At 39.5% G+C, this 27,413-nt stretch overlaps 1 protein-coding gene across 1 annotated transcript in view; it reads right to left on the bottom strand.

The window, feature by feature from the left end:
* Nucleotides 1-1,466: 1,466 nt before the first annotated feature.
* The window catches only part of ngfrb (nerve growth factor receptor b), a 28,315-nt gene continuing 2,368 nt past the window's right edge, over nucleotides 1,467-27,413 (bottom strand). The window contains exons 2-6 of the mRNA XM_054598840.1: nucleotides 25,728-25,869; nucleotides 19,893-20,249; nucleotides 7,671-7,911; nucleotides 6,268-6,428; nucleotides 1,467-5,379 (exon numbers count right to left, since the gene is read on the bottom strand). Coding sequence (XP_054454815.1) covers nucleotides 5,036-5,379; nucleotides 6,268-6,428; nucleotides 7,671-7,911; nucleotides 19,893-20,249; nucleotides 25,728-25,869 — 1,245 coding nt within the window. The 3' untranslated portion in view covers nucleotides 1,467-5,035. The remainder of the gene's footprint in view (nucleotides 5,380-6,267; nucleotides 6,429-7,670; nucleotides 7,912-19,892; nucleotides 20,250-25,727; nucleotides 25,870-27,413) is intronic.

Genomic DNA, 27,413 nt, shown 5'->3' with positions numbered 1-27,413 from the left:
GTTCTTTCAAGTTAAATTTAAATAAAACTGTGTTCACCCACAGTATTTCAACAGTATTACAGCTTTGTCATGTACAGTGTTATCTGGTTCTACTTCTGACTATAACAGCAATATTGAAATATCATATCATATATATATATATATATATATACCAAAATTTATATTTTCTTACATCTTAAAAACTCAAAATCTCTGCACATACATTAACAAACGTGTAGCAAATACATCTATCTGCACAATATACAAATTAATCACTTCACTAAGTATTGAAATGCATACAGCTTTTCAATGTGTTGAATCTATTATGTATCTATTATATATAACAAATTATATATAAAAATTTCCCCGCAAATTTCCCCGCTGCGGGACTAATAAAGGATTATCTTATCTTATCTAACTGTTCTATATATGTTTCCTACCTCTGTAGTCTGTCTTTTGTCATGCTCAATTCCCCTCTGGTGGCCAATAAAGTCTTACCTTGTCACATATATGACTTCCAACAATAAAATATTTACTATTTGACCATAAAGTATACAAATTCGTCACAATATTTTTACACTTATTACTTCACAATTGACTTGAGCCAACAGTGACATAAAAATATGAAACCAATTGGAGCCAGTGTGCCAGCATGCGTCATTTCACGCACCACTCCCTTGGCATATCACTCACCAGAGGAAGTCTAACTGCCTTGACGGGCTGTTGGTTTCTATTATTATAGTGTTGTGTTGCCACATTGACCACACGCAATGCCATAACTTATGCAGTCAGTTTGCTGAAGCTAAAAAAAGGAACTAGTCAATCCTTCTTTACCCCGTTTTCAGCACCCCTTTCTTCTTCAATCCCTCTCTCGGCTGCAACTGTTGAGGCTTCGAGTAATCAGTCTGTTTCATTTGGCTTGGATTACATGTCAGAAGGACTTTAGAAACTCTTGAGGAAAATGAACAGACCTCCTCCATCCTGAGGTCAAAATACAAAAGACCCCAGGGCAAACTGTATCTATGGTGCCCCAAAGTGAAGTTCTACAAAATGAAATACATGAATAAGTTATTATGAAATAAATAATCCAATGAATAAATTGTGTAACACAGAGAGCTATGTATGAACCAATACATTCTAAATAATTTAAGAAATTAGTTCTATTGAAGTTATTTTTTATGCAACATAAAAATGACTACATTTTATAATGACTTTAAAAAATATCACGATTTATTGGTTGATTAATGCAATTTACTGTATTTATCTCATTTATTTATTTACTGTTGAACACTTTGGGCTTCCATACTAATATACATTGTGTGTGTGTGTGTGTGTGTGTGTGTGTGTGTGTGTGTGTGTGTGTGTGTGTGTGTGTGTGTGTGTGTGTGTGTGCTTGTTAGGATTGAGCATATGTTTGTGAAGAAACAAGTGCATGCACTCTTATGTTTGTGTGTGCATTGTTGGATCAATACAGGGTTTAAGTGGATTTCAGAGCTTTATTATTGGTTACTGCTTGTCTGATGTAGGAATTTTGCAAATTCACATTAAGTATAGTACAGTATTAGTATACAAGGAACATTCAGAATTTCTCAGATCTGTACCATTCAGTCCTGTTGCCCTGTCAGTCTTATTACCAGGACTTTTTTCATTACACTCCCCCCAAACCCCTATCTACAAGACTACTTTGTTACTCTCAAGTGCAATATCATGACATGTTCACCTTCAGTTGGGTTTACTGTACACGCAATTCAATATCAATTAACTTTATTAAACCTCTCATATCTATCAAACTAAACAAATACTGTCCAAGGAAAACTCCTCCATCTTCAGTCACAGTTCACAACTCTGAAGAAAGTGTTGACTAAGTTCTAGTACAATGAACGAAGGGCTTTTTAGTGAAGGTAATATGTGGTAGGCTAATATGGAAAACATCTTCATTCAACATCGTCTATTTACATGAACGGAGGAAAGAAAATAACTGAATAACTGGATTTGTCGAATTGTGCATTTTGAAACTTTTAGGACCTAATGATTTAACAAAGGGCTATCAAGTTTTTGTACTAATCACCTCTTAAAAAAAAATAAGCCAATCATTTCATGATGTCTCTTTCACAGTGTAAGTCTGTGGGAAAAAGTATTTGGACCCAATGGCATAACGTGACGGACCAGGAAATTGTAATTCCACCGTTTGGCTACGATGTAAAATTGCTGGGGGCTTGGTTCTGGTACGCAGATTTTGTTACCTTTGTACAGAGCCATGTTAGATGTTTCTCCTGTTTCCAGTCTTTCTGCTTAGTTAAGTGGCTGCTGGCTGTAGCCTTTATATAGAATGCACACATATGATAGTGGTTATGCTTTTGTCTGATAACTCTCTGCAAAAAAACCTAATAAGCATATTTCCCAAAAATGTCATACTGCAAAATGATTGACTCGCTGTACAGAGCAATCACACCAGAGTATATTATAATGTAGTATAGTTGAGGTTGGTGGGAAGTGGTGTTTTTACAAATAGACGATTATAGCCTTTCCAGAACTGATTAGCCTTAAAGGTATTTTAAATTTGTGGCTACATTTATAGGCTGCACCTGGTGGTGAATAATTTGTTAAAAGTATCCGACCACACAAAGGCACCTACCTTCCCTTTGCCCTTCGTACCCTTTTTAAAAAAGAACAGCATTGATATTGTAACAACGTCCCATTCACAAAGACATTGTACAGTACAGCCTTCTAGGCTTGAAACTAAAATAACAACTAGAAAAAGACAAATTATTTACAAGTTAAAAAACAAAACATACTTAGAAAAACAGCTAAAAACAACAAATGTACAGCATCAGCGGACACCTGAAATAGTTCCCAGGCACTTGGGATGCAAAATACACAAAATGACACATTTAAGTACTAATCTATAGGACAATAAGAGAAACATAATACCATTTACAGTTGTTATTGAGGAAATAAAATACAACAATCCTTAGAGAGAAGAGTGGGAATACCTTCATTAAAAGTAACACTACAGCATGATGCTTAGAATGATAGTGGTTAGTAACAATGTACAATCTGTACCTCAAAGTAACAGATGAAGTCGATGATTTAGGTAAGTTTGCTCCTTCAAAAATCTTCCCCCAAAAAGAAAGAAAACAAAAAGGGGCCAGTGGTCCTCAGTTGGCAGCATAAGAATATCAACATAAAACCATTTTTGAAGTAAACTTTGACAAATTCAAACCAAATGGGTGCAACACAACACAATGCATGCTTAAACAAGCTTATTAATGCAAATGCAGATCCTGGGTTTCACCTTTACATTTAAGTAATCCAAAACTTTTCCGCTTCCCCTCGGTCAGATCATCCCACATCCTTTGACTTATGTCTCCACTGACTTGTCTTTTATCCATAGGTCATTGTTGCAAACAATGAGGAAACAAGACACCCTTTTTCTTTTTTCTCTTGCCCGTTTTCCTGTCTTATTCACTTGTTTGACGGATTGTCAGTCGCAAACGCCACTGCTTTGTATAAACACAGTGTCTATAGAGGGTGCAATAATAAGTGTAATATTGATGCAGGAACACAATCATTCAAGATACCCTGAGAAAATAGGAAAAAAATATATAGAAAACCCTGGATTTTTGTTTTGCATCCTGATTATTCTTTATGTGTTTTTCTTGGAATCTCTGCACTGGCTGACAATGAGTTGCTAGTTAATGCATGCTGTTTACTGTTAAGGTAGCATTTCACCATCTATAGCACACATTGCAAATTATATGGATTTTGGACATTCTTTTTAAAGACACAGAGGCTACTAATAATCAGTTTAAACAATATATGGTCCCCTCATAAGAGTGTTCCATTCAGAATATGGCAGGATCTGAAGTGTTCTGTGTTTCTGTCTTCTACAATGAATACGTATGTAAATGTACACATGATCTCTGTGTCTGTTCGTTTGAGTAGTACATGCATGGTTACATACTGTAGGTGTGTGTGTGTGTGTGTATGTGTATGGTGTGTGTACTTGTCTTCCCATGTACATACTGTATACATAGTTGGATTTTATGTCCGTCCCTTTTCTGGGTCAGGATGAGTGAGTCTTCGTGGGAGCTCCTGTGTTATGCAGATTGGTCTGAGCACATAGAACAGTGTCTCATGTTGCCTCAGTCAATGACCACCGCGTTGGCAAAGTCCAGTTCTTGTAGCAGAAAAAAAACTGCAGAAACAAATTAGTTTAGATTCCATGTCCTGAAGCTCAATGTTCTGAATCTAATACACATATTTAAAATAAGATTAAATAGCTTGACTTTTGTTTGTTGCTAAAGGAGAAAAGGTTAATTCAGAAAGTGTCCAAGCATCCTTCCTCAGGTTGTCATATTTGCAAAGATCCAGATACTCTGTGGTATGTAGGGCATCATCGGGTCTTTTGACAACTTAAACTAGAATAGTCTAACACGGCATGTAAATAATGTCTCTTGTCAGGTATTCTCTTCAGACGTTTACTCCTCTTTGTTAGTATAGATTTTTTGAAGATACAACACTGGCTTATGAATACTATACTTATGGGAGAAATTGACTATGAATGTTTAAGAATAAAGATGCAGAGGATCAAGTTTTGGGACTGAAAGAGCCAGGTGTCCACAATAAATTCAGTTGAAAGCCCTCTGCTGCTCTATGGTCAATAAAGCCGGAGAACGGTAAACTGGATGTCAAATTGTGTGGATATACAGGCACAAAAATGGAATGATTACAGACAGTTTCCTTTAACATAGGCTTTGAATTGTGTAGATTTTGAAGTGTGAGCATGATTGATTGCAAGCATATCCTGATGGTTACATGAAGGGTTTTGGCGTGATTAGGTACGTTGCGATTCAATCCCTTTTTGTCTAATTTCGGGCCTATCCCTTTCTTCTCCTTCAATTAAACATGAAATGATTCTTCAGGACTCCTTGTATTTGACTGCTGGCTTCATGAGGCAATAGCTCAAAGCGGTTCTGGCATGAATTATGTGGAGTGAGGGAGGCCATGGGAGAATATAAGGGTTAAGGTGGTTTTGCTCACGGTTGAGCTTCAATCACACCACAGAGGTGGCGGTGGGCTTCGTAGCACTCGGGCTTAGCACCAGACTCTGGGCGATGTCGTCACGGTTGATCTTGCGCAGCGCCGTGCACAGCGTGTCGATGCTGGCGCAGTCCTTGCTCGCCCAGTCAGACAGCAGCGCGCGGACAGGATTCTCTTCCTGCTGGAAGGCGGCGATCCGCTTCTCCTCGTATCCCAGGAGGCCCGCCAGGTTGCACCAGTCGCTGTCCTCCATGTGTTTGCAGTCGTCTCCTTCGCTGCCGCTGAACAGCAGCTTCTCCACTTTCTCTCTGGTTTGGAGAGGAAGGAGCAAACAAGGCTCCTCATCCATGGTGACAACTGCAACAAAAGTTCATGTCATTTTTTAATAGGAATGTTTATCACTTAAATCTAATAACATTTATCTTTTAACAAAACTTTGAATTATTTCATCAATGAATGGTTCATGTTAAGGAATATTCTGAGAATATCTTACAAATTGCTCTCTATGACTGACTAATATAGCACCATAAGGATTCCACCTACATCCTGTTCATGAGCTTTTCAATTTGTACATTTCCTGCTGTAGCAACATTGGTAAAAGTAGCCTCTCAGGCTGACCAGTTCCATTAAAACATAATTGCAGACAATTCAAGGGAAAGATGCTTCTTTCTCCACACACTTCTGTCTACTGGCAACGGAAATGATAATTTAGTAACAAGAAATGCCGCCACACATCTCAACTATTACCACTTTAAGATACTGTGAAAACCCAGAGAGAACACTGCTGAATGCTATTTTCTCCTGCTTGCACCACTTTGTTTTCTTCCTTTACCATAATCTGGGCAAGCATGTGATTTTAAAGGTTCTGAATTCTCTAAAACTGGTTTGTCAGGGCAGGACTGGAAACTGCCAGGAGCACATGACATGGTCGTTAGTGTTGTTAGTTTGAAAAGTTGCAATCAAGGTGAAACAACCAGACGCTTTATTCCTGAGGGGAAATTCTTTACTTTCGACTGGCGCGGAGTGACATTTTCAGGGTGCAGTCTGTGTGTACATTCACAGTAACCCATCACACATATTTATGGATTAGAAGAAACACATTACCAGAGGAATTCAGCGCAAGACAAACATTGACTTTTGTGCTGAACGTGCTTACGCCCAATTTAAGTGCAATAGTTTGATTAATGATTAAAGGAATTATTAAGGGAGTGGCTTCTGTGAAGGTACAGGTATTAGTGTTTTTACCTGTTTGTGCCTGAGTCTGGCCCTGCTGCTCCTGCAGACTTTGGCTGTCCACAGATATGCCGCTGTCACTGTGCAGCTTTTCACCTTCAGGTAAGGGCGTCTGGTTCTGGTTGGCTGTGCAGTTATTTGCTCCTTGCTTGTTCTGCTTACAGCTGTTCCACCTGAGTGAAAATGAATCAACATTTGCACATCCATCAAATATGGAGCAACATAACACTTTAATTTGAGCTGGGTTTTTGGCCACCTGGTAAATGTACTTCCAAAATTCACTCTGTTATTGGTCTCCTCCATCTCCTGAGGGAAATATCCAGCTCTTTAGCTGCTGAATGCTCCATGACGTTCACCAGCTAGTCGCTAACTTTGTCTATTTGCTGTTTGGTGCTGGTTAGGTAGTGTACCATGTTTTTGCTAAAAACAGCTACTGGCTGCAGCCCAAAACAGTTTTAATTACAGTGTTGAGAATGAATAAAAGCAGTAAAGTTGCACTCGTAAAACCCTAAATTGAGCTGAAGGAGCTGAATGGGAGCTGAGGGTAGGTTCGTAATGCTCTGTTGGTTCATCACTATGCCTGTAACCTTTAACATACAATTATTCATGTGATCTATTGCTAACATAGAAACATTGATTACAGCCATTCTAACTAAAGGGTAATCTATGAAAAAACCAAAGTCAGTTTCAGTGTTTGCCCACTTCTGCTCTGATCTGTCTTGAAGCCCATGGGCTTGAATGTATAGACTTGCAACACTGCCTTGCCATACAACATAGCAGGCTAAACATATTGTACATAAACAATGCAACAGTTAAGGTTGGGTTGTCTCTGCAGGCATTAGGAGAAAAGCATGGATTTCAAATACATGAGAAGAGGGTAAACAGACCATATTGTGACCCACAGGACAACAGTAAGCGTGCTCTCATCCAGAAAAGCAGCAGATGATTTCATTAAATATGAAACCTGTTTGGATATTGTTGTCCATATGTATTTGTAATGAGCTTCAGATCCCTTTCTCTAACCATCAGACATTACATTTTACTTTAAAAAAATTGTTATTAATATGATTATAATTTTTTACTTTGATCAGCAGAAAGAGAGATATAAAGATAATTCTCAGGGATTGAAAGATTATTAAGAATATAATATAAATATATAAATTACTCAAAAACCTGTTTTATGTATGATTTTCCCCAAAATTCTGCTTTTTTTCTTTTCAAACATCGGGACTACTAATGATCCATCAAATTGAAGAACCTGAGATCTGTCATGCTTGTCTTAAAAAAAAAAAAAAGAGAGCAACTCAAAACTTCAATATTGTAATTCAGAAGTGAGTCGTCAGGTACCAATGATGCATTATCTTTTGGTTGTTTGCTTTAAATTTTGTCTCGTACTTCACCTCTTCTCTCCTCACCTCTTGAAGATGATGAAGGCCACGAGGCCGACTACAACAGCTGCCAGGATGGAGCAGTAGATGGGGATGAGTTTGTCGTTCAGATGGTAGATCGGCTCCTTGGAATCACCATTAGTGGTGGTGGTGGTGGTGGTGGTGTCTCTAGGCCCCTCTGGTGGTGGGCTCTCTGACGAGTAGTCATCATAGGTGGGTGTGAAGTTACCCCAGAAGGGCGTGGGATCCAAATCATCGTAATTTGGAGCTGTGAGAATTTAATCAAAACATTAAAATTGAGGCATGTAAAACCAAAGCAATAAACTGAAAGATACTTCATATCTAATCACATCAAAGGACATTTATTTCTAAGACTTTAAAATGGCAGCTAAGAGATAAACTCCTTCAGGCCAAAGGTTGCCCCACCATCATTAGCAACTGATGGAGAAACAAACTGTAGACCCTTCAGATCAGGACATTTTCAGCTTGAAGATATTGTAAATTGTATTCAAGATTTAAATATGGCTACAAATGGATCATTTAGTCAGATCATCAATCTTCAAGCTCTTCAAAATCACTTTTTTCTGCCTAACCAGTGTAGCCATAAATGTCTCTCATGCCTAAAACACAAACACACCCACATTACTTCCCACATCACTTGGTCAATCCCCCTCCTCCCCAGGGGGCCATTAACGTTGGTAGCAAGTATGTCCATCCAGTCCTCCCCACTTTCCTCCGACCATTAACGCTAAACAGACATTTTCGCTCCTCGCCGCGGATGTGGAAACCTATCCTCGCCTGTCACTTACTTACAGTTACTCACAACCTCCAAAGGAAATCATCATGTTGGCTACCAAGGGCTCTACATACTTCAGGAGAGACCCTGAATGTGAGGCGGCCATTGTTCACTAATGAGGTGCTTATTAAGATGGATGCATGGAGAAGCTGTGGGGCTTTTAAAGTTCTGATAAGTGCTTTATGGTAACACCAATATAATGAACATCATGTTAACTTATTATACTGGATGTCCATTGCTTTTAATCCTTGACCTGTTCAGCCATCGATTTTTTTCGATGGCTGAACATAACGATTTTTTTCTCTCCAGAAATAAGTTTTATGATGATGTTGGTTTTAATTTCCCTGAAGCCTAACATGACAGGTGTGCCCTGCAGCTTTATCCACTTCACTGTGCCAATTCAATGAGTCGTGACCTCCGGGTGCTTTCAGCTCACTCAGCACAGCACGTCTTACTCACAAATGGCTATCTAAGGCCAGTGATGTAAGCATGGGTTGGGGTTGAAGAATATAAATTGAAAAGTAAAAAATCTGGGAATGTGGAGTTAAAATAAAGTGAATATACCAGACCCCGCCTGGTCCTCTTCTCTGCTTTAGGCTAGCTAGCGACTCAAGGCTACATTAGCCACTACTAGCATAAAACGCCAGACCTGTCAGCGGTTGCGTTGCATTGTGGGTAATGTGGGCACCAGGTTTTGACAAGGGAGAAGAATGTTAAATAGAAAAGACTATATCTCTGGTTCTTAAACTGTCCGTCATGAGTCCGTCAATGTTATGAGTGTAATACTAAATAATGAGTAATGGGAATACTTTTAATTAGAATACATTATACTGGGGTAATATCTGTAAATAAAGGGCCATAGAAACACTAAATACTTGCAGACAGGCTTCTGACTAACACAGATACATACACACACACCACCATCACCACACACACACACACACACACACACACACACACACACACACACACACACACACACACACACACACACACACACACACACACAAAAACACACTTGAAACCAGACACCATTCATTGACAGAAATCTCCTTTGTCCAGCACAATGCCCCCTCCCCATCTCTTTATCCTTCAATCATCTCTCTATCCATTTAACCGCTAGCTACACTCTTGCTCGCTCCTATCAGGCGTTTCCTTTTCTGTCAGTCAATCTTATGGTCATTTGGACGTTGCTTTTTCTCTCATTGCATCTTCACCTCTCCCTGAGTGCTCCATTGATGGTAAACAACATCATTGTTGTCTAACTTTCCTTGTTATATATTTTATTCCTTCAGTACATTAACCATTTATCTCATCCATCCATCCTTCCCTTCAGTCTATACATTACTTTGCTCTCCCTCCCTCTATGATTAACAGTTAAAACGGGACCCTGAGTGCATTTACTGAACCACTCGCTCAACCTTTCACATCAAATGGTCTGGCCTCAGAGGGGAGTGACCTTCTCCTGCTGAGCTCAGCTGGTTTCCACTATGCGGAGAGCTCAGTGGTTTCTGGACCGCTGCTCTTAGTCGGAGAATGATCCTGATGAGACATTTTAATGATCAGCTCAGCCACAACTCCCTTATATTGTAACCCTTAAGTCATCTGCTACTTGTTTAATCTTGTATTTAAGAAAAGAAAAATCTCCTCCTCTCAGATATTAAATTATTGTATAAATAGAAATATGTATTCAATTTCCGAAAACAGTGCACAGAAATAGATCACTTTCAAGAAAAAAGCTGATGCAGCTCAACACTTAAAACTACTGCTTGGGTTGTCAAAAGAGAATATGAATGCACAGTAGGGGCGGCGGTTTCATCATACCGATTTAACAAATTCAAAATAATTCAAACCATTAAGCAGACACTTCTAAGCTGTGAGAAAAAAATTCTAATTGATGACTTTTCAGGTTAAATACTCCTTTGTGGGTTCAGATAGATGGGTTCAGATAGTCTTAGACAAATTCAACTTTACTGAATAATTATCACAAAGCTTAAAACAAGGAATTGACATTCTGGAGATAAATGGTTTTCACTGGACAGAAATAAAAGGGTTATTTCATGTCCAATAGAAAGATAAATTGCTTTATTTGCATCTCTGTTTCTTTTTTTCATCTACAGTTAAATCTATAATACTATAATTAATGAAAAAATGCTTATGCAAATTTTTGGGCCTATATGCCTTATCAAGATGACAAACTTTTTCTAAAATGGGTCCTGAAATTCTCTTCTATAACAGTCTACCCTGTATCCACAACACCCAAACAGGACCCGTACTTAAACCTTACAGTGCTTTAAAATATGAAAAAAAATAATAATTATAGGACTGCAAACGTGGAGGATCTGTGTAACAGGTCCAAATGCAGCAGTAGCTTATCATTAGGTCATAAAAACTAGAAGATGTGGAGCTGTCAAAATCACCGGTTTAGCCAACTGTAACTCCTGTCAACAAACCGTTTATTGTATTTATTGCTAAGCATTATTTGGTTGTTAGCAAAATTTTCTTCCTGGCTTTGTCTGTTTATGATTAACGAGTGACTGGAAATCCGGGCACATGTGTACTTGCCAGCATTAGATGAGTAATTATATAGAAACAGGCCGTTGCTCTCACACATGCATACAGTGTGTGTGTGTGTGTGTGTGTGTGTGTGTGTGTGTGTGTGTGTGTGTGTGTGTGTGTGTGTGTGTGTGTGTGTGTGTGTGTGTGTGTGTGTGTGTGTCTGTGTGTGTGTGTGTGTGTGTAATTTGTAAATGTTTATGTGTATGTGTGGGGTGTTCTGTAGCAGCCACACCTGACTCATTCCAACATCTTGCAAACAGGTGTTGCTGCTGTTTCCACATTGTATACTATAAAAGCTGACTTTGGAGTTAAACAGAAAGGAAAAGGAGGGGCTTCCGACACAAGCACGTTTTTTAATTTTAATTATATGTATGTTATCCAGCTGAGCACAGTCGTGACTGCTGCCAGGACCTGTCCAACAAGACGCCTTCAACAATGATGGACATTTGTAAAGTATTTATGTGGTTACAACAAGCACAAGTGAAGGGATGAATGAAGATTAGTGAAGAATATTGTTGCCCCTGTTTTGTTGATCCGCATTCAATACTGATCTTTTGAGTCCACCATCTCCTTCCTCTTTCTCACAGTCTATTTTCTCCTTGGAGGCCTCTTGGCCTGGTTCCTACCTTAGATGACCCATCTCATTTTTCTTTCTGCCTACGTACTCCAGATTGAACACACCCCTGAATGTGTATGTTTGTGAATTTGTACGGGGTTCATATGTGTGCATGCCTGTGCCTTTGTGTGTGCGTGTATATGTGTGTGTGTGTGTGTGTGTGTGTGTGTGTGTGTGTGTGTGTGTGTGTGTGTGTGTGTGTGTGTGTGTGTGTGTGTGTGTGTGTGTGTGCCTGTTCTGCGGCAGAATGTGATCAGCACTCGTAGAGGTCAACCAGAGAAACCGGAGAGTGCAGAGGAGTAACTCCATCGCTTTTATCGATCAGGCCTCATTCTCAGCATCTGTTCGCCCTCTCCACTCTTTCAAGCTTTCTACATCTCCTTCTTTTCTGCAGCTCTCTATTCTCCTTCATGTGTGCTGCTCTCATTGTCATTTACTAGTGTGATACAGTTCAGCTATGGATTTGCTTCACATGGCTTATTGTTTTGTTTAAACATTTGGTGCAACCTTCTAACAACTAACGTCTTATGGTTAAAGCATTAATAAGTTGCACGATGCCTTGTGAATAAATCCTTTTTTGCTGGTCTTTGTGCCCTCTAGTTGGTAATAATGCAGTAGACTGCATGTACTAAGAATATTATTTATTTATTTATGAGCATTTATAAATAATGTGAATCATTAAGAAATGCCACTAGTTACAAGTAAACTCTTTATATTAGGTGCCATAAAAGTGGTGCCAAACTTTATATTTATTCTGAAATTTTCTACTGTAGTTTGCCAAATTGATTGTTCTTTGCAGACCATTTTTTCCTTTTTGCTCTTTTAAGACAAATGTGCGAGCAAAAGAAAATTACAAACTTGAGTCAGTTAATATAGTGTAAATATTACAGCCAGCTAGCTAGATTAAACTAAAGTAGCATTCTAGTATAATCATGATTAAGCAGAAAATTCAGAAATGGGTATCTCTTTATGATGTGTTTGCTCATAAATTGAAGAAAACTAGAAAACCAGCTTCCACTGTGACAGAAATAATGCTTAAAATGAGCCAAAAACACAAAATTGCTTCTCTGTGCCACATTGCAGTTATTCAGCTCTGGACCGATATGGTTGATAAAAGCTGGATTTCACTGAGATGAAGCAAATTCCACAGACTGTAAATCCTCACAAGGACAAAACCTTGACCCCCCAAGCAGAACTTTTGGCAAAGAATGAACGGCACGAGCGAAAGCGCAAGTGTTTTGGTCACCCTTGGACCAGAATGACCCACTCATGTCAAATCACCTCATATTTACCACTGGAATGTCGAGGGGTAAATTCCTGGAATGACAGGCGACTTCAGGAGACTGAGTCATTGCTACAAGGGGTTGATTCTTGTTTGGCAGCGGAGAAAGGGACACAGTCATCTTTAAAACTTCATTCATCGTTACAATGCTCGTATTGTGTCTCGCAGGGAGCATAAGGGTTAAAGCGAGAAGGTCAGCCATAGCCATAGAGCCCAAGTCAGTAGAGATATAATTCAGTAGATGTGTGGAGACGAAGCTGTAGACACACAATGAATGACTGTGCAATACAAAGAATGTCAATTGTTTGGTCAGACTGGTCGGTCCATTCTTCAGTTATTAGATGTGGAAATGCTCTGGACGCCGGAAATCAGAAATGTCCATGGCATTTTGCCCTTTACCATTTTTCCCATATGTCTTTCCCTCTTTACCCGTCTGTCAAGTGCTTGCCGGAATTGACCATTCACTAAGCCCCTCCCACAGACATTAACTGTCCAATCATGGCTTAGCAACCCTAACTAGGCATTGGAAATATCTACATGTTGAAGAGGAGAACATTGGTTCAAGAAAGTTCAGAAGGTGACCACAACTACAAGAGCAAAGAGCAAAACAATTTGTTTTAGCAAATAGCAAATATCAAATAGCATAGGGACATAATGCCGTTTCTTAATTTGCATATCTTCTACATGGATCATCATGTTCTGCTTCAGTCCTTTAGTCCCTTTGTGGCTTTAGCATAGCCATCAAGTGCATATTTAAGAACCCTTTTTATAAGGTTTTGGTTTTAAAACCAGAGTCAACTTGCTACAACTGATTAAATATGCAGGAGACAGTTGTCATTGCAGCGGGCTAAACTGAACAAGACTCAAAAGCCTTGTTTTTCACTATGTCTGCCTCAAATCAAGGACCCATTGTTTTAAAAATGACAATTCATTTTGATTCTTAATTATCATTTTAATATATATGAAGTGTCAGAATAAAACAGGGCTTATCTAATGGTCAAATGCACATGCACCAGTCTGTTGACATAAATCAAGAAAAGAAACCACTCCCCATCTCATTCATTCCCCACGATTCCCTTTCCCTCCTTTTCTCCTCCCATCGGACCACATTCTGCCTTCATCTGTCTTTCTGTCTTGATTTATTTGAACTGACCTGACCACTTGAGTGCTGTGCATGGGACTAGTTAACAGATTACGCTTTCTGATTTCTGAAGGGCAGCCTCTTGATCGTTAAGGTCAACCAAACTCAGGAAGGAAACAGCTCCCTCCTCCTACTCACCTATAAATTCAATAACCAAATGCACTTGGACCAATCAACTTCCCATCCCCCCTTTTTGCTTCCTCTTAACCGCACCCGCTCTCGACCTTCATCCTTCCATATGCTGTCTCAGATCTGTAACGTTCAATAAATCATTTTATTGATTTCAACCATGCATATAAGTGACAGTATCTGTGCTCATCAGCATCCCCACAGATGTGTGCATTTGTGTTATGTGAGTCATATTTGAGTAATCTTTCTGACTTCCTCTCAGTGCGTGTATGTGCATGAATGATAATTGCATGCGTGCTGCAAACCTCAACCTGTTGCCCCCATTGCCACATGACCAGAAACCCAGACTTTGAGTGATAGATTCATCTAACATATGCGCAGTCAATACTGGGTACAATCTCAAAGAGGAACAGAGTCAAAGAGCAGTGGTGTATAAAGTACCCAAAAGCCATACTTGAGTAAAAGTAAAGATACCTTACTGGGAAATGACTCCAGTAAAAGTGAAAGTCACCTATTAGAATACTACTTGAGTAAAAGTCTTAAAGTATCTGATATGTACTGTACTTAAGTATCAAAAGTAATTTTCTGATATTAAATGTACTTAAGTATTGAAAGTAAAAGTACAAGTAAATGCTGTTAATAAAAAAGCAAAGGGTCAGAATTTTGAGAATTATAAAGTTTATTATTTTAAGTGCTGTGGCCACCATGACCAAGGCCAAGGAGGTACAAACAGAGACAGCAGCCTAACATACACCATGTGTAGTTAAACTAGAAGATCAGACACCTGTCTCCCCCCCTCCCCCGCCAAAGATATACTCCAATCCTGTGGGAAACACTAGATATCTTAACAGGTTTATGCTAATCATGATAACTAAACATTAACGTTGCGGCTCATGGGATTAATCTTAATTGACCTCAATGTGTTTCCTGAGGTTGGATGGGGAGTTTTTGAATGCCAATATTTCAGTAGCTTTGGGTAAGCATAAGAGGCACTTCATCCGGTACGAAGAATCTTTCACTCCAACAGAAGAAAACATTTCTCGCACATATGTCCCCGGGTGTTGGTCTTCGTCTCCACCGTTGTTTGTTGCGGGAGTAGCAGGTGCTTCCGTTTCTGCTTCCGTCATGAAACCAGTCATCGTAGAGTGGAACTCTACTCATGTGGTCGCTCGCTAGCTGGCATCCTGGGCATCACTGGGCATCAACAAACCGCGGCTTTGAGAGCACTTGTTTGCAGTTGCGCATTAACGTGATTAACCAGTGATTTAACTTGCTAGGACCACTGATTCGCTAACCTGCTTGCTTGCAGTCTGTGTTCCACCACAGAACCACTGGTCTGTGTTCCACCACAGTCCCCGACGTTGGTCTCATGATTCATTTTTTTTCTAAAGATAGATTTGATTTTGTAGCGAGTAACGAAGGTTTCAGGGGAAATGTATCGGAGTCAAAGTATCAGTTCTCTTTGGAAAATGTAGTGAAGTAGAAGTGAAAGTCAACAGAAATATAAATAGTAAAGTAAAGTACAGATATCCAAAAAACGACTTAAGTACAGTAACGAAGTATTTCTACTTCGTTACTGTACACCACTGTCAAAGAGTGAAAACCTCTGTTTCCCACTCGCCTTGAGGGCTCGTAGACAGAACCTTTGCTCATTGAACATTCTTTGACCAGGGTATGAAACAGCCTTGTCACAGTGGGTCAGTACCGTGTAACCATCCTATTATTGCCATTTTACACACAGGTTTCAAACCCAGCCTGGTCCTCTGCACAGCAAACAACTGCATCTCTTCATCCCTGTCTCCTTGAAATTGCATTTGTAACGTATTAACTCCTTTTTACAATACTGTTATAGTAACAAACTATAATATGCAAGTTTTTTTCTTTTTCCGTCAAAAGTGTAAAGTTCAGGACTGTGACTCAAGAACCTGGGGTCACGTCCAGAGTCCTGCATGTGGTTAAGATTATCAAAAGTTCTTTTTGCTTGAGGTTGGAACAACGCATCCTGCCTCGTAAAGTTCCAACATTTTTCTGTATCAAACCAAGATGAAGATGATGCTCTTTTCCTAAACTTAACCAAGTGCTACTGGTGCCTAAACATAACTATTATAAAGGTAAATAATGCTGTGGTTGCTTTGATATTTTGGCGTAAAAACAAATACGTTGTCAGGGAACATTTTACTGATTCATTTTACAACATTAATTAACATTTCTTGATTATGTTAATAGACAATTTAATCTGGACGGAATTGCATTTTCTGGAAAAGAAAAACATTTAATTGCAGAATGGTTGCACATTGATCATTTCTAGCAGACAAGGGTGATTGATACAGTATTAGTTTGTCTTAGCTGCTTTATGATAACACAGTAGATAATGAGTGCGCTAATCAACATCACTTGTCTTAGTATTGTTGTGACCCCTGAAAGGATTGTGGGGATTATGCCATGTTGTTCAGTACACATCCCCTGGGAAACTCATACTGCCTGATCTTCCCACAAAGACCTCTCCACACATACAAGCCTCACATGACCTTTGACCACTGACCTTGCTCTGCTGCCTACAGAAGAGTGGAAGTCATATCACACTTTTTTTAGATAGGCATCTTGCCTTCAGACCCTCAACTCTGTGGGTCTAGCGTAACAAAGTCTGGTCGGTATAAGCATGTTTTACCATCAAAGAGATTTAGAGAGCCAGATAAGAATCAAAACAAACCACTAATCCCTTTGGAAGTGAGGGAGGAAATTGAATGTTCACCCCACATAGCAGCTGAGCTTTTACATAAAGGGGGAAATTCACCAGTGGCCTAAACTCAAATATAATCCACGCAATGACAGCGGTTAATCCAGTTTTCACTCTGAAGATAACCTACAGTTTAGTCAAGGTGATATTCTGGTCCCTCCACCTTCAATTAAACTTTGTCTCCAATGTCTCAAGTTACAACTTCTCTTTTCACAGGCAGTGGCCTTCCCCTCTGTCTCCCTCCTCCCCCCTGACTTTAGCCTTCAGGCCCATGTCGCCTGACTCCACAACACTAATGGATATGGACGTCTGGCAGCACTACAGATTTGTAAGTGCTGATAACGCTTGTGCTTTGGTAAAAAGATTACATTAGAAATAAAGAGCACATGATTGGGTTAGAGTGAGGAATAACATATGATGAAGCCCATACACAATGAGCTGTGTCACATTGCCTGGAATAACAGCGAATTCACATTCATCATGAACTACACTCGGTTAGTTATCTAAAGGATGTTTTTTGTATTGGAGCTCTGGCGCTTTATATCTTGATCTTGGATGAATCATCTCTCCATTCACCATGCTTCTCTTTTAAACCACAAGCTGAATCAAGCTGCATTAAAGCGTCAACCTCAATGGAAGATTCTTTTTTTACAGCAGCGGGGCACTTGGTAGAAAAACGTCAATACATGTTGTGTCCACTTCTGCTTATCAAATAGCCTTTTTCTGTCTGTGGTATTTTCCCTAGTTCTTAAAAAGGCTGGGCAGACACTGTGCAATAATTTAACCTTGTATGTTTTAATCATGTGCACAACCATAATGTACCACTTCTATGTTCACAGTGAGCTCGATTGACCGATCACGATGTGGGTGTTTACGAGTGTTGTCAAATGTAATTAAATACTCATTACAAAATGAAGACATTATTAACTACGCAGCAAAAGTAATAAGTTCCATTTCTCATAACATCATTTCCCTCACTCAGCCCAGCTCCATCATTAGACAGCCTCCCACCCATATGACAAACTTTCTGTAATGATCGTGTGTAGAAATATGAAAGGAGACACTGTGGTTAAACATACTCGATCAGTCTGCTGTTTAAACGCATTTACTGCCGACAAACTGCCTGTTTATCCCCATGACTGCACGCAGCAGACCAACAGAAGTCCCATCTTCACAATGAAGTGGCTATGATATGGGATTATAGTGACCTGCAGATGAATGATCACTGTATTGTCTTTATGTTTTGCATCAGAGTTCAGTTTTATGAATACCACAGCAAATTCTCAGTAAAAACTACTACATGCTACTCCAATAATATTTTAAGTGTACTACAGTTTATACATGTATACACTTTGACAGTAGCTAAGTGAGAAATCAGATCAGGGAACTGCTCAAACTGTAAAACAGACGACCAAAATTTCTGACATTGATCTACTTGTTCAACAGCTGGATCATCGATCATTCAAACAGTTCATTTGGCGGTATGATCCTCTTAAAAATGAAGCCTGATTCTAAAATCCAGTTGTGCAGATAAAAATTAGATTTAATCCGTAGAGTGTCTACCAAGCTCAGTCAGCAAACTCTCATTGATGTGCTCAAGATCATGACCTTCAAGCCTTTAAACAACACAAATCCTCCCATGTGACTTAAGTTTATAAATCCAAGCAAAGCATATAAATACGCAAAACGGGAAGAAAAAGTCACAAAAATATATCTGTGTCTGTTTTATTCATTGTTAGCTCCTTCAATTAGCCCCATGGGCCAAACTGAAAGCCCTAACAGGCCAAACGGGATCATGGGAGACACACAAAGGCCAGCCTTTAGCCTGAGACTCACTCTGTCTTCACCACTGTGATAACAACATCCTTCAAACCGCTGCTCCAACAGACGGCATCGCTGATCAACACACTCCTTTCATTGTCATGTAACTGAAGCGTTGATTTGATCTGTGAGGCATCGGATCATTGTAATGAGCAGTGACTGCAGTTGTAAGGAATTTGTGATTTGGAGTGTGATACCCACAGGGTGCAATGGTATAAAAGAAATTCAGAGCTCCGTTCAGAGATATGACCTCCTTCTAAACCCTCAACATAGAAAGAGTGTGGTCTTTGTATCTGCGGATGGGATGAGTCCATAAAGACAATGAGACAAGCTTTGGCGTGGCATTTGGGTCGATGGGCCAACAATGTCTATAGTGTCGCACTGTGATGTTCTGATTATGTGGCTGACAATGTGGATGTCCAGTGCATCATGCTGTCCGCACAGTGCTGCACAGCGAATATGTGCTCACATAGACTCTATTCTGGCCATCGTGACCTTGGGCATTCAGCTTTATTGGCTCTGCACAGAAGTTCATGATAAACTTGACCACTGTTTTGATAGGGTCAACCCACAGCCCTCTGCTCAATAGTTAAATCATCAATAATAAATCTCTGAATTAATGAATCAAGTGGCTTGTTAAAAGAATAAATCTGTTTTGGAGGAATTTCACTTTTCCTCCTAAATCAGTGTAAAACAATCCCATGAATGCCTTATTCATAAGTCTGCATTACACAAGTTTAGTGTCCCAAATGTTGAACATATTGAACTTAATGGCCTTGCTGATTCACTCAGTTTTTGCGCTTGAGCTAAGCTAGCAAGCTGCTGGCTGTAGCATCATAACTACATATTATAAAGTGGTATCGATCTTCTCATGTTCCTGTTGGCAAGACAGCAAGTAACCGTATTTCCCAAATTGTCAAAGCTTTAAGAGTCTGCATAACATACATGTTGTCACCTGTTTGTGTCTTTGCAGAGGTCCACATATAGCCTTAACTTGTGGTGTACAAGCCGACTACACATGTGTGAACATGTCGACAGCACACACACCCAATGTAGTAAAACCAGGAGAATGTTAGAGGTCCGTTTTGGAGTTTTTTTCAAGGCCTTAATTTGGCACACTGACTTAAATTACACTTCTCTATGAGCATCTGTGAACTAATTGTCTTACCTTTACAAACTGTATCAGTGAGAGAGGTGCAGGGCTCTAACTCTTCCCCATCATCACAGGTAGTGCAGGGAATGCAGGGCTCCCGAGAGCTCTCCTGGTCCGAGTAGGTGTCCCTGTTGCACTCTTCACACATCGTGTCATGGTCAAACTCGCAGCTGAGCAGCATGCCCTGGCCTTCAGGACATTTGGTGCAGGGTACGCAACGCTGAGAGAGTTCATTCATATAGTAGCCATAGTTGCAAACACAGGTGGCGTCGTTGGAATCTGTGCAGGGTGCCTTCATGCGAAGTAGGCCTGTGCATATCATGCAGGGCTGACATCTATCTGTGTGACTGAAGTTTTCTGAGAAGGTTTCACCTAAAAAGGAGAGGGAGAGAAAATAGCCATTGAACTTTTATCTGGCAAAAGCCTGACTTCTGAGCCGCATTTACAGTATATGCACAATCTTATTCCACCTCTAGGCTGCTTATATCTTTTGCCAAAATGAGACTGTGGAATATTGTAACTTACCTCTAGGTTTTCCCTTTCATTAAAAGAAAAGTAATGGCCTGTCTCTTTACTCTAGTTTTAGAGTCAACAAAAAAGTATGAAATGTATATTAAAGAATAACATGTGTAGTATATCATTAGATGCTTTTTTATTGTGCTTAAATTTTTTAAAATAGTGTTTCTCAAAGTTTGGTCCGAGATTCCCCAGATATCATATCTTTATTTATTTTTTAATTTTACAAAAGGCTTTATAGTTCAAGAAATAATAATCTATTTTTAAATCTAAAATAGTTCATGAATTGCATTTTAATCTAGCAAATTGTAAATTATTTTGAATACCGTTATCAGAATCCGTGCTTTATTTATCTTATGTTGGCTGCGAGTAACACTGCAAGTACAGTGTTAATGGTGAATATGTAGCAACTTAGATGTAAGTTTGGACGAGAAAAGATTCTAAATAAAAACATGTATAAGCAGCAACATCAGGATTGTTTTAGATGATGAACTTACATACATCACATATGCTTCATAAATGGTTTGTATAACTGACATATCTGCAGGGACCCAATCAATATTGCATGTTTTATGGAATTGTATTTCGGCTGGATAGAGAACGGGGAAACACACTAAATTATGCATCAGACCTATTTGTAAGAGCAGCTTGTGTGTGTGTGTGTGTGTGTGTGTGTGTGTGTGTGTGTGTGTGTGTGTGTGTGTGTGTGTGTGTGTGTGTGTGTGTGTGTGTGTGTGAGAGAGAGAGAGAGGGAGAGAGAGAGAGAGAGAGAGAGAAAAAGAGAGATGGGGGAAGGTGGAATATAGAATAAAATCATCTGCCTCTATGTTGATCATTTTTTCAGAAAAAAATAATAAACATAATATTTCTATTCATACCTGTTGGTCGGATTAAAACAAGCATGGTATGAAACCATCATCTAAGTAGTTAAGAATATAAAGGTGGACATTTTGTCAATTTTCTTCAATTTTCTAGAAAACTTTTAATTGATTAATTGCGACGGTAATCTGCAGATTTATCAGTGAGAATGACATTAATTGTTAATTGCCACACTAAAGTAAACTAAACTAAAAAGGCTAATCAAGACATGCTTCAAGTGGAAATAGTATGCTGCTCTATTAAAAGCTCCAGATCTCATCTGCCCAGATGTCTTCTCTGTCTGTTTGAGATACCTTACCTAAACTAAACTGGTGCTAAACTATAAGGTTTTAATTTGATTAATCTGCTGATTATTTCCTCAACTAACTGTTTTGTGGAGCCTGAAGTGATATCCTTAAATTGCTTGTTTGTGTCCAAAGAACAGTGTGAAATCCAAACATATTTAATACATTATCAAAGAGTTCTAGGAAAACCAGCCAATATTCACATTTTAGAAACTGGTACCAGAGAATTTGGATGATATATTCGTTTTTATTTCAGCTGAAACGAAACAAAACTAAACTGTGTGTGTGGTTTGAGACAGGGGGGTTGTGTGACATAGCATATCAAGTTTTCGGTCTGCGTCACTGGCCCACCAACCACGGCAAACGCTCTGATGATGCAGAGATTAAAACAGAGATGAGGACAGATAGACACTGAGACAAAGAAAGCGGAGATTCTGTCATTTGAGATGAATCTGTCGGAAATTTGTGCTCCAATGTGGCTCCTTTACATTTTTGTTTAATTATGTCTTTATGGAAGTGGACAAACTATCGTCCAGTCCAGTCACCAGTCCAGCCATGCACTCTTACCCCCCCAATCCCACCCCTCACCCCATTATCTCCTGCATCACCCTCCCTCTCTTCAAACAGACATACACACTCAGAATACCCTCGCCCCTGTTTCTCCCCCACGAGTGCTCTCAGAGCCATTATCATAATGCCATGCATCAATAATGCAAGTCAATACATTAATAACGCTAGCCTGCAGCATGAAGGGGGGTCAAGGGGGGGGGGGGGGGGTCTTTTCCTAGCTCGTATCATTACAGTGCTTTCGTCTCTAACTCATTTCAATCCTTTGTTTTCAACACCCTTAAAAGGATTCCTGACTTTATCCGCTCGCTACTGCGCAGTGTGAAGTGTGTGTGTTGGGTGAATGTGTGGGAGTTTTGTGTCTGGGTGTGTTCTTCTGGACATGTTTGTGTGTGTGTGTGTGTGTGTGTGTGTGTGTGTGTGTGTGTGTGTGTGTGTGTGTGTGTGTGTGTGTGTGTGTGTGTGTGTGTGTGTGTGTGTGTGTGTGTATGAACCATTAGCTGCTGGCTTAGAAGTTGTCTCCATTCCAGCTGTACAGCTGTACTTGCTCTGTTTCATCTCCACCCATCTGTTCATTCATCCAAACTCCTCCGTGTGTTTCAGCTGACCCTCCTTTTTAGCACATCAGCCGGGCCCCTGTTAATTATCTACTAAATGAAGTCTGGAAACCACAGTCTGTCTCTTATAAATGAATGCTTGTGCACATTAGATGCCATTAACTGTGGGCGACATGCCTGAAACAACACATGCAAAGACATATGTTGAAAGAAAATAGGGAAGAATTATTATTATCTCATAATAAAAAAATTCATACATAAAATGTAAGTATTTTCTGTCATATGAGTTTTTGTTAACAAAATTAATTACATAGGTAAAATGCTTTTCCATGTTTATAGTATCTTCATATTTCAAGTAGCCTGTGTTTTCACTTTGAGCTTTTCAGATGAAGACGAACACATTTGTTTGGTAAACCTAACACAATATCTCAGATGATGGAGCTTGAATTTCCACAAATCCATTGGAGCAGGATGATAACGTCAGCCTGCAGTCTGAAATAGTAGCAGGACCGTCTCCCACATAGTGAGCAAATGCAAACAGTGCTAGTTTTCAAGGTAATTTAACGTAACCTGTAACTCTCCAAATAATACAGTATCAAATATCCTTGGCGGTATTGCTGGATTGGGTTATAGGCTACTATACGTGGTTAGCTATACACAAATGCTAACGTTTGTAGTTTAGTTAAGAACAAAAAAACCCAACTTTATTGTCATAGTATATTCCTTACACTTTTCTATTCCTAAACTCTAAATTGATAGAGTATCACAGAGACTGACCTGCCATGCATAGTGACGATTGCTAAACTATGATTGGACAATCCCTGTTTCAGGGCCGGGTTTAGTGAACGGTTGATTGACAGGTAGGAGACTAAATAACCCACTGATATCTGAGACTTCAAAACAAGTTGATGCCAAAATGGTTCTGGTCATGCACTCTACTCGTTCAGCCTGCATTACTGATCTAATCAATGTGTTTGATGTGTTCTTAAAATATCATTGTGATGTTATCTGATTATGAGTTATCCGCTCTGCATTTCTCTTTTTCCATGAGTCAGTGCAGAGCCTGTCTGGCCTCGTGGCAGTTTTGAGAGCATGTCACTGTCTTTGTTTGTTTATGTCTGAGCAGAACAAGCACTGTGAGAGTAAAAGTTATCACCTGAAAGCCTACATGTTGAGCAACAGAAGGCAGGAACCTAAAAGACACAGCTAAAGCCTAAAATATAGTTTTTTTACAAAGAGAATAATAAAATGATAAGCAGTCCAGGGCAACAATATATTATAAAGATGTAACTGAGAGACATAAATCGTTCCAAAGAAGCCAAATAAAATACAAATCAATCATTTTCTCCATGTCCATATTCTCTTTGACTTCTCTCATGACCTTGAGTCTGAATTATCTCCTCACTGAGGGGGCTCGTTGGCGAGGTTTACAACCACTTCCTACACGGACGCAGGAAAGTCAGCGAAAACTCTGGGAACAGTGAAGGAACTGGCTGTAGACCAACCCTGGCCTCTGCAGACTCAAGCTGGCCTTAGACCTCCCATGATATAGTTAAAAAAACCTTAGACCTTAGAAAATGTTGTTTTTTTCCCTACACTCAAGCAAAAAAGTACAGAGGATCTTTAAATATCCCTTTGAGCTCTTCAATCACCAGTAAGTCATGTTCACAAAATCAAATTCAACCCTGCTTACCGTCTTAATCACTGTGACATAACTTGTCTGATGCTCTAAATATCTTCCACTGAAACAACATTTGGAGCTGGTCCCACTCTTGTATCCTCTTAACATCACTGTCCTCATAACGTCTTACGGTCCAGGACAGCTTCTCTCCCTACATGGTAAGGGCCATGAAGAGGGCAGTTAAACTGGAAAACAGTGAGGTCTGGTATCTAGTTTGTTTCCTCACACACAACTGAATCAGTCTAGGAATTTACATTTAGGTTACACTCTGCATAATATTTCATCCAAACTGATGTTCAGGTCTTTGATAATGGCTAATCCAAAAAGCTGTGGTCTGTCTTTAGACACACTAGGAGCAATAACAGTCTGTCAGTCAGTCCAAACTCAAATATCTAGAGCTCTCATGGATTACAATCAAACTTGGTAAATATATCCATGGTGTATGACTTTGATGATCCTCTAACTTTCCATCAAGCTCCACTTTGACTTGGGTGATCCCCTGAATTTTTATTTAGTGCCATCATCACGTCAAAATTAAAAATTTGCCCAATACTTTGGTTTGTGACAAAAAAAACCCTCAAACTTGGAAAAACCAATGACATTCCTCAAGCCTTAGATGTACTTTCTTTAATGCTTATAGCAAACTTTAGCATGCTAACCCGTCTTAAGTAACATTGGGACCATGGTAAATGTGAGACCTGCTACACATCAATAAGTTAGCATTGTCACTGTTAGCATTATAGCATGGCGATGTCACGCTGCAATCCTTTGTACTCGGAACTCCGGAAGAAATGTCCCGCGACAAGGAAAAGTGTCATTCAAGTTGAAATTCACCCACATAAACAAACCGGACTTTTGGCGACTCATTTAGATAAAAAAAATATACAAGACAATACAACCACTACCACTATACAAAAGAAAATGCTATAGCAACTTAATATTGATGTCGTACTAAAAGAAGATTGTTTTGCCAGATTTATTTACTGTTTTTTACACCAGCAGCACGATTTAGAATCTTAATTCAAACTTTGCGGAAACATCGCTATAATTTACGATCCTGCATACCTGAAAGGACAGTTTGAACCATGTGTCTTCCCCAGGGACAGTAAGTACAGGAGAGGATTTTTATGAGGAGGACATAACTTACAGAGAGAATGTCAAAGTGGCAGGACATGAAACACTGAATCACTAAAGCTGTTCATAAAAACCATAAACTGAATATCTGACATATATGGCACAGCTCCTCCATCAATGTGTGTGTGTGTGCGTGTGTGTGTGTGTGTGTGTGTGTGTGTGTGTGTGTGTGTGTGTGTGTGTGTGTGTGTGTGTGTGTGTGTATATGACAACTGTGTTTTGTGATACTCACTGTCAAGGCAGGGGGAGCAGACAGTCTGTGTGACTCCACATTGTTTGACGACGCCCTCGCCAGGCGGGCACTGTTCGCAGCATTCTCCGCTGGTTGTATACTGACTCGAAAAACAATCCTCCTTATTGGCCACAGCCCCAACCTGCCAATAAACAGAGAGATCATTCAAAGTTGGAAAGGCAAAGTAACATTACATTCAGCAGAATGAATCCATTAGATAAGTAGAACATAAATGAATGTCTAGCATTGTGTAATGGGAGCAACCACATTACACAATGTAGTTTCCAGAGGCCTGAAAGAGGTAAAAATTAATTCAGTATTTCACAAGAAAAAGCAATAGAAAGAAAGACTTTAATCATCTGGAATCCCCTTAAATTCATCTTGGAACCACAAAACCAGCAGTTACCAGCGTAGGCGTCAGGACCGTGCAACAGGATGCAAGATTGATCTTAGGGTGTGTGAGGTGTTTAATGGGATGGGGAAAAACAAAATGCAGATTTCAGCAACACCAAATTGTCCATTGTTCTGGTTTCTTTCTCTTTTTTCTATGTTCTTGTGAAAAACTAGATAGCTTTTCCTTATCGAGCCTGTTTAAGTATTCAAATGACACAATCTAAGGAGGAAAAATGACTCTTTGGTTGAACTGCCTACAACTCGTAGACTCATGGGACCTGTGATTTTAGGTCGCAAAGACACATTTCGTAATTTTAAAGGGTCACAAAGCAGAAAGTTTGGAAACCACTGCTCTTATACACAATTCTTACCTGACGCTACACGTATGTATGACTCACTATAAACCAAACTTTAACTCTAATACTACATCCAATATGTGCATTTTAAAAGTCTCCTCCACACCTAAAGTCACAGACAGCAGTAATAAAAGTAAAAGCAAATCACACATTCAGACACGGTAACTCTGCATTCTTCAAACAGTAACCTGTCGAGTGGCTTATCTTGGCCGCTGACAGGTAAAGATGTTTGTGCGTGCCTTTGCATTTGCAAATGCATGAGAGTGCGTACACGCATGCACACTCATGCCCAGGCTTGGATGTTTCCAGGATTCTGTGTATTTGTGACCTTTTGCCTTATATAATACTTAATCTTTCCTTTCTCACACAGGGTCTTTATTCATCTTCGTCACACCTCGATCTCCAAAGCAAACAATTGATGAAAACAGGGATTGTCCTCTGACACCAAGCCAGAAGAGCGGTCTGTCTTTAATTCTCAGAGTAGAGATTGTTTTTATTTATGATATCATGATGTTCTTCTGTTGGGAACTGTATCTCTCACTGGTTGACAGACAAGCCACGGATCAGAGGGCAAAAGAAAGTTGTATCTTAAACTTTTTTTGCTACCATATCTCGTAAAAAGTAACCAACGTGGGATTTTAAAATATATTACAGTTTTCTCACGTGAGTCATTTTGCTCTTTACTGATTTGAATATTGTCCCACAACATTTTTTGTCTTCTGAATGTTAATAAGATTAAGCCATACACTTGTGGGTGTGTTTGTGTGCATGCATGAATGTGCGTACACTGAGGGATGCATTAGCGTGAAGGAGGTACGCTCCACATAAATCGTCAAGCATCAGGGTTCAGGTGTTTGTGGAATGCTGCTGACAAGAGAGAGGGGCTCTAAAAAACATCAAGTGTCCCCTCAGGCACTCCAAGTCAGCTGTCACCCTC

Source organism: Anoplopoma fimbria, chromosome 5 (genome assembly GCF_027596085.1).
Source record: "Anoplopoma fimbria isolate UVic2021 breed Golden Eagle Sablefish chromosome 5, Afim_UVic_2022, whole genome shotgun sequence".
NCBI lineage: Eukaryota > Metazoa > Chordata > Actinopteri > Perciformes > Anoplopomatidae > Anoplopoma > Anoplopoma fimbria.
Note: the sequence above shows the minus strand (reverse complement) of the source record. Positions and strands in the feature narration are given on the sequence as shown.